We start from the raw sequence: 7545 nt of genomic DNA on the forward strand, positions 1-7545 counted from the left end.
TGCAATTAAAAATATGTTACATTAACTAGGGCTAACTTTGTCTCCAAAATCAATAGAAGGTCATAGGAAGCATAACTTCCACCAACTAAGAGTCACCACCGCTCCCATCAAACTATCAACTCCCAACTCAATGCAAAACCACCAACTGCACCCTATAACTCAAGCCACCACCATCAAAAAGAAGTTCATGGAGGTTGTTGAAATGGTAGGGACTGCTATGATGTAGCCACCACCATCTTCACTATCCATAAAGAAGAATTGGAAGCATTATAAGCTCCCTAAAACCTATCTAAATTCTTATCCCTGTTCTTTGTTAAGAGCTTGCCTGCTTGATGTAATTTCAATTTGGGTCCATTTGTTATTCAATTCAATACTCGTTTAATCAATTGGTTCCATGTTATATAATTTGTTTGAAATTTAGAATTTGAGGCAATTAATATTAGTGTTGACCATGATATTCTCAATTGGTGGGTATTGAATATAATCTATGTTTGAAAAATTAACTGGAACTTAGCGAATGTGACATTTTCAGTAAGTTAGGTACTTGTTTGGAATATTTTAAAAAATTAAGAATAATTTAAAATGACACTAAAATGTTAGAGAGTTTTAGATACTTAATCCTTAATAATATACGGTAACATGTTTATTAATCACACTGGAGTGAGAGGGGACATAACGACCATATTGTGTTTTGATCTCCTCAACCTCTTTTGATGGGGCATTATAATATAACACCAATTTGATGCTTATGTAAGAATATGCGTGCGCATGACAATTAACTCGATCCAAGGGTTAATAGTAGATAACTAATAAAATGTGAATAAAAATTTGAGCTTCTCTTTCTTTGGTGTGCATGACGATCAGTGTGAAGGATAATGTACGTATATAGGGGTGAGATCGCGGGACACAAAATAAACATTTTGATATTTATTTTATAAGATCTACTTTGTAATGTATTTTAATAATTTGAACTGTTTATGTTTTAGGTTTTGGCATATTTGTTGATTTGCGTCTAAACTTGTATAGAGTTGTCAATTTCCTTTTGAACTTTAATTTTAGCCATTTATCCGCTTGAACTTTTATAATTAACCAATTTCCCCTTGAACTTTAATTTTAGCCGGTTACCCTCTGAACTTTTATATATAGCCAATTTCCCCCATGACGCTAGACTTTTTTTTTTTTAAATTTTCATCACACTTTTTATTCATTTTGGTCACACAGTCAACACATGACAATCGTATGGGGCAAAAAGAATGGAAAATTGGATGGATGAAAATTTGATGAAAAATCTAACACTAGGGAGCAACTGACTTTTTATCAAATTTTAAAAGGTAATCGGCTAAAATTAAAGTTTAGGTGAAAATTAGATAATTATGAATGTTAGGGGGTAATCGGCTAAAGTTAAAGTTTAGGGGGAAATTGCACCTCAATACAAGTTCAGGGAGTAAACCAATAAATAACTCTTTAGGTTTTTCTTCAAAGATTATATCTACTAAAAATCACCTAAATTTTAAACCATATGATTGTTTGATTAAATGATAGTCGTTTTAGCTTTTCGTTACAACTGGATTTGTCTATACTATAAATGGTTTTGGATGTTTTATAATGATGAATTGAATGTCTAATTTTTTTTCCAAGAATAATATGTGGATGATGAATTGAAATGTAGACAGTCCGTGTCGTTTAAAAAAAAAGGTTACAAAGTAAGCACTAATGAACGGTAAAATGTGTGTTATAAATGCATCTGAATCATAACACCCCCCCCAACCAAAACCAAAAACCCCCCGTGCGGCTGCGTATATATTAGGGTAATGCTATTCACATACATATCTTAATTTTTAGCCATCAAATCGAATAAATTAAAGAAAATCAATAACAAAAAATTAACAAAAATGTATAAGAAGTAAAAAGATTTGAGAATATCACTAAACTTTATATTAGATAGGGACTTAAAGTGTTTCATGCGCTGAACCATGAGACATGAGTGTAGAAAACGCAATTTACCGTCTCTGAAAATCAAAGCTCGCAGCAATCACATGCTAAAATACAGGGGAAGTCCAAATTCCCGGTTCCTTAGTTTACGCCGTCATTCTCTGTTGTCTGTAGTATTAAATTAATACAACAAGTGAGTCACTGTCACCGAGTTAATCAAACACTAGACTCAGAAAACGGAGGAGGAGGAGCAGAGCGGATTGGTAGCTAGAGGGAGTAAAGCTTAAGAGGAAAAGCGAGTTGAAGAAAAAGCAACTCAGCAAATTGATTGGGAAGGATGATGGGGGAGTGGCAGCAGCAGCAAATGATCCACCAGAATTTGCAGAACCCAGAAGAAGATGATGGGATTGGAAATGGAAATGGAGGGTTGTTCGTGAAGGTGATGACGGACGAGCAAATGGAGCAGCTGAGGCAACAGATCGCCGTCTACACCACCATTTGTGACCAGCTTGTCGACTTGCACAAGCAACTCTCTGCCCAACAGGATCTTACTGGTCGGTCTGCCCCTCTCTCTCTCATCCAATCTCAATTGGGTTTGTTTTTTAATTGCTTTTTTTCCACTTGTGGTTGATTGGTTTTGATTCATGAGATTTGATCCAATTTTCCTTCTCCATATTGGGTTTTACACATATGAGTACGACGATTAGTACTTTTCTCTTCTTTTTCATTTTTTTCAAGTAAAATGAGGAGCTAATTTAGGACTTAGGAAGCTGTATCGAAACTCCATTACTTGTTTTTGTATCTAAGATTATGATTTTCTGTGGTAATGGTGGAAAGGAATGTACTTGTTCTCGATTTCTGGGTGTTTTATGTGCCCATGGCCGCGGTCCCGTGAAAACCTTGTAACATGATAGAGCCACTTGGTTTACTTGACGTACCAAAGACTTCCGTGTAGGCTTTTGTAATGAATTTATTCACTTGCAAGTACTTGATTCATGGCGTGGGAGCACGAACACCGGTTCCTCAAGTTGGAGAAGCTTACCTCAAGCTTGGTGGATATATCCTCGTCCAACTTTTTCAGGAGTTCAGGTGGAAGGACCTTGTCAAATTCAGCACCCGGCGTGGCCCAGCCTTAGCCTCCGAAATAAAAGGAGGATAAGCGAAAGCACAAAAATGTGGATTAGTAAAATAAAGTACCAGAAAAAGGTGGTTTTTAACTAGCTATGTACTGAATATTGGTACCTTTAGTATCATCAACAGAACTACAAGTAGCAACACTGCAGCTTGAAAGTGATCGGACTTTTGTTGCTGCACAAATTGCTTACCATCTGTATTTCTTCCGATCTTGAGTTTGCTGCCCAATAATCGGCGTTTCTGTTGTTTGATTATATTCACTTAATTACAACATAAAAGTGAAAGAGCAACAGAAACTATCTTGTTTAAAAATATTCAAACTTGTGTCAGTCTTGTCAAATGAATAATTTTTATTTGGTATGAGCTTCCATTCCCTACTATCCGTAGTCTCACTGGTTCGGGAATGAGTCTTTCTTTCCCTCTCTTTCTTAGTTTTTTTTCAAAGTACAGGAATGGGCTGGGGAACTCTTGTTACGATCCACATTCGTGGCATCTGGTGGCCTCAAGATAACTTCCCAAGAACAAAATTCAAGTTCACTTTGTTTGTTTACAAATTTGGTTGTTTCAATTTAGGATGATCATATTGTGGTTTGGTGAATTTTTAAATTTTCGAAGTTGTGTTTACTTGTGAAGGTTTTTTTGTGGAAGAAAGTATTTTATTTGGTGTGGCCTTCCATTTCCTATGATCATCATTCTTTCTATTTCAGGAATGAGACTGGGGAATTTTTATTGTGATCCATTCATGGCATCCGGTGGCCACAAGATAACTTCAAGGCAGCGCTGGACCCCGTCAGCCGTGCAACTTCAAATCCTTGAGCAAATTTTTGAGGAAGGTAACGGAACTCCATGCAAGCAGAAGATCAAAGAGCTGACCATGGAACTCACACAGCATGGCCAGATATCTGAAACAAATGTCTACAATTGGTTCCAGAACAGGAGAGCTCGTTCAAAAAGAAAGCAATCCATGACCACGCAAAACAATGCAGAATCAGAAGCCGAGCCAGAAGTTGAATCACCCAGGGATGAAAAGACAAAACCAGAAGACATCTTGTCCTTTGACAACTCTGCACTGAGGGCTGAAAATATGTACCTTCAAAGCCCCGAATTAGGTACTGAATTATTTTCTTGGATGCATTGTCTAATAGAGATGCGGAACTTAGAATGCACGAGCATGCTCTAACATGTTTGAGATGTGTTTTTGCAGGATTTGGAAATTTTGATTGGTAAATATCATATGGAAGTTCCACCAAGCTATATATAATCCTTATGACCCGGCTGAAGACCTTCTGTATTCAGATGATGCCGTCAATGTTTAACGCTCCTGCTATCGTGCTTGAATAGAATCGTATCAGATTGCGAGGTTAATGGACTGTATTTTATAGTAGAAAATATCTTTTTATTGAGGGAGCATATGAAACACATGGTACTTAGCAAACATCTACATGTAATGTATACATAAAAAAACAGTTTTATATTTTTCAGGATTTTCTAATATTATTGAAGGTGTAATATTTGTTGAAGACAGCATGTATTTATGGTTACAGTCTGATTATAGTGAAGATCTCCGTTTGTTCGTCGAAGGTAGAAAGTGGCGGGAATGATTTATAGTATTGGAATATGATCAAACCTGTTAATATTATTAAATAAATAAATAAAGTTGCTCTAGGCTTTCTATTGAGAAATAAACTCTTCATATTACTGAAATAATATTACATCCAGTATATATATACAAGTGTTGCAACCAATGAGAGTTGCTGAGAGATGCTGTATATCAAACAAAACAAAACTAACTAATATCTAACAGACTATCCAATATCTAAGTAGGATCTTTTATATCTACATTTACATTTGTACCCTCAATACTTTCTAGCATACTACTATTAAAGGATCCTCTTCAGATCCTTTTCACTAAATCATCCCCATCAAACAATTCGAACCCTTGAAATTTGATCCAGCAGCTAAAATTACTAATCTATCTTTCTGTTGGTGGATTGGGATTAGGGCCTGATCTTCAACCTGACCCATATATCAGCCCAATGCACATGCGGCCAGCTATGGGATACGAAATTGTTTTCTTTTGCAAATCCAAAAACGATGACCTTGGCCGGCACGAGATCCCGTTTCAACACTCGTTTTCATGGAAGTTCAAAGCTAATCGAAAGATGACAAGCGGTGTGCAAACTATTTGTGGAGAATTGATCAACAAGCAGCTTTTACATATGATGAAGTCAATGGAAATTGGGATATGGGCATGTGTGGCAGAAATGAAAGATTTTAATTAATTTCTATTTTTTAATTTTTTTTTTTTGTCAAATAATAAATTTGGTTACATTAGTCACCGACGGATTTTGAACTCACGCTGTCATGCATGGCTCAACACTTTTTCCCCATTGTGGTAAATAACCACTATTGTGCTAAAAAGCCACTTGCAATGAAAAATCGGTATGTAATTCCTAAATAATGAATAAATAAATAAATAAAAATTCCTTTTTTTTTTTTTTTTGGTCAAATGATAAATTTGTTAAATTAGAGAGCTAACGGGGTTCGAGCTCATCCTGTGGTGCAAGGGAAACACTCCCTCCACCATTGGGGTAGAGGGCTACTTGCATGAAAATTCCTTTTGTAGGCAAGCAATTCTATCCATCTCTATTTTTATTCTGACTAATTACACCAAAAATAGTAAGATTTTTTTTTTTTTTTTGGTAAAATAAGAATTTTTTTTTTTCCTTGTTAAACACCATCATCCATCTAAGTTCACCTCACCATTAAATTGGGACAGCCTAGCCCGACTCATTGTACATCTATATAAACATCAATTATGTAATAATACTCTTAATATAATTCAATTTATAATCAATCATTGTGTTTTTAAAATTCTTTTCCCAAATGTTGTTTCCCATGTAGTGGTAGTGCCTTGCGAAAAATGAGGTTTTGGGTTTGGGTTTTTGATTCATCTAAAAGTCTAAGACTTAGAGCAAAGTTGTCTCTCTTTAATAGGAAATTCAAATTCTTCAAAGAAATAAGTCATTCACAATCTTTTATGTAATTTATTATATTCGTTTGTGCTCATCTAAAACAAGGTGAGTCGACTCAGCTTGGCCCAACTCCTTTCGTTGTACATGAACTCATGCGTAATATCCCTTGAAGTAAAAAGAGCACTTATCATTCTGCTTCGTTCTCAGTGTTCTCTATCTCTTCTCCTCATTCTAATGTCGCTTCCTCCAAAAACTACTCTGTCCAAAAACTATGGAGAATTAGAGCTTTGCGAGGGGAACCCAGGAGGAATGGTTGGATGAAGTTACTTGTGATGATGATGTGGGTGGTCTTTGGAAGCAGATTGCTCAAATTGGTGCTTTGGTGGTGACCATGCTGCTTTATGCATGAAATCTTCTCTGCAATTGATAAGGGAGAACGTGGATATGATTGACTTGGACGATGAATACGTTGATGCATAGATACTTAATTCAACAGATGTCACAAATGAGAACTTCCATACTGCTATCGGAATAAGCAATTCATCTTATTTGTGTCATTTGAGGGAAAAAGATGCGTTCATTCCCGAAAGTCTAGCGTTCAAGGTCACTGGAACTCTCAGAGAATGTTGAGTGGTTTTCCCTGACATCTTTTGCAAGGGGAAACCCGTAGAAAGGGAGGATGAAGTTGCTTATGATGACGTAGATGGTGTTCAAGTAGATGCCTCAAATTCGTGAATTGGTCGAGCTACCCCTAAGTTATTCTAAGCTTTTTACATTAATCGGTGTGAAAGCTTTGAAAGGAATTATGCTTTATAGACTCCTGGGTTCAGAAAGGCACTAATAGTCAGAGATAGTCATGGGTATGCTGGTGGAACAAATGAACACTTCCAAAATGCTCTTGGAACAAACAATCTACCTGCTTTGTGTGAAACAGTGAGTGTTCTTTATATTTCTTTTTTGATTTCTTGTTATCATTGTGTGGTTTTTCTGTATAATCAAATCTCTTAGATAGTCTTCCTTTTATGTATGCATTGTAGAGAAAGTACATCAAGGCTTTGTAATCAAGCCTTAAATAATCGGGGAATTCAGCCGCATACCTTTTATGCTTTTCTCGATTCATCGTGACTTTTCTCTATATTTGTTTGTGTTTAATGTTTCGCTTATATTCATCCAGTGTTTGGAAAATGCCAAGATAGATTGACATGATTAATCACTTTATAAGAGAAATGGGTGATCTAGGTGGCATTAGTGCTAGTGGTAGTGGTGGTGAGGACGACGAAATTAGTATTGATGATGGCGGCGATGAACAAATTAGTGCTAGTGGCAATGGTGGTGAGGATGACGAAATTAGCTGTGATGGTGGCGGTCATTATAATTCCCAATAATGCATATTATTAATGGTTCAACCTCTCCAACTCAAACAGCCATTTTTGCCGATTACAGCAAAAATGAATGGTTGGGTTTCTGATTGCCATTCCCGGCGATAGAGTTCAACTACAAATTT

General features: G+C 36.2%; 1 protein-coding gene across 1 annotated transcript; it reads left to right on the forward strand.

Annotated features, from left to right (window-relative positions):
* The first annotated feature begins 1975 nt into the window (after positions 1-1975).
* On the forward strand, positions 1976-4646 carry LOC103955531 (WUSCHEL-related homeobox 8). Its single transcript, XM_009367425.3, has 3 exons — positions 1976-2486; positions 3774-4175; positions 4271-4646. Exons 1-3 carry the CDS (start codon positions 2270-2272, stop codon positions 4291-4293), a joined length of 642 nt encoding a protein of 213 aa, XP_009365700.1. The 5' UTR covers positions 1976-2269; the 3' UTR covers positions 4294-4646.
* Positions 4647-7545: the final 2899 nt, after the last annotated feature.

This window comes from the organism of the source record quoted next, unplaced genomic scaffold (assembly GCF_019419815.1).
Source record: "Pyrus x bretschneideri cultivar Hongxiangsu unplaced genomic scaffold, Pyrus_bretschneideri_v1 Contig76, whole genome shotgun sequence".
NCBI lineage: Eukaryota > Viridiplantae > Streptophyta > Magnoliopsida > Rosales > Rosaceae > Pyrus > Pyrus x bretschneideri.

What these genes read in the sequence shown, in the direction of transcription:
- LOC103955531 (XM_009367425.3), top strand. Translation starts at nt 2,270, where the DNA reads ATGATGGGGGAGTGGCAGCAGCAGCAAATGATCCACCAGAATTTGCAG. An exon ending in TGCCCAACAGGATCTTACTG is followed by an intron (nt 2,487 to 3,773) that starts GTCGGTCTGCCC and finishes TTTCTATTTCAG; the next exon opens with GAATGAGACTGGGGAATTTT. An exon ending in CCTTCAAAGCCCCGAATTAG is followed by an intron (nt 4,176 to 4,270) that starts GTACTGAATTAT and finishes GTGTTTTTGCAG; the next exon opens with GATTTGGAAATTTTGATTGG.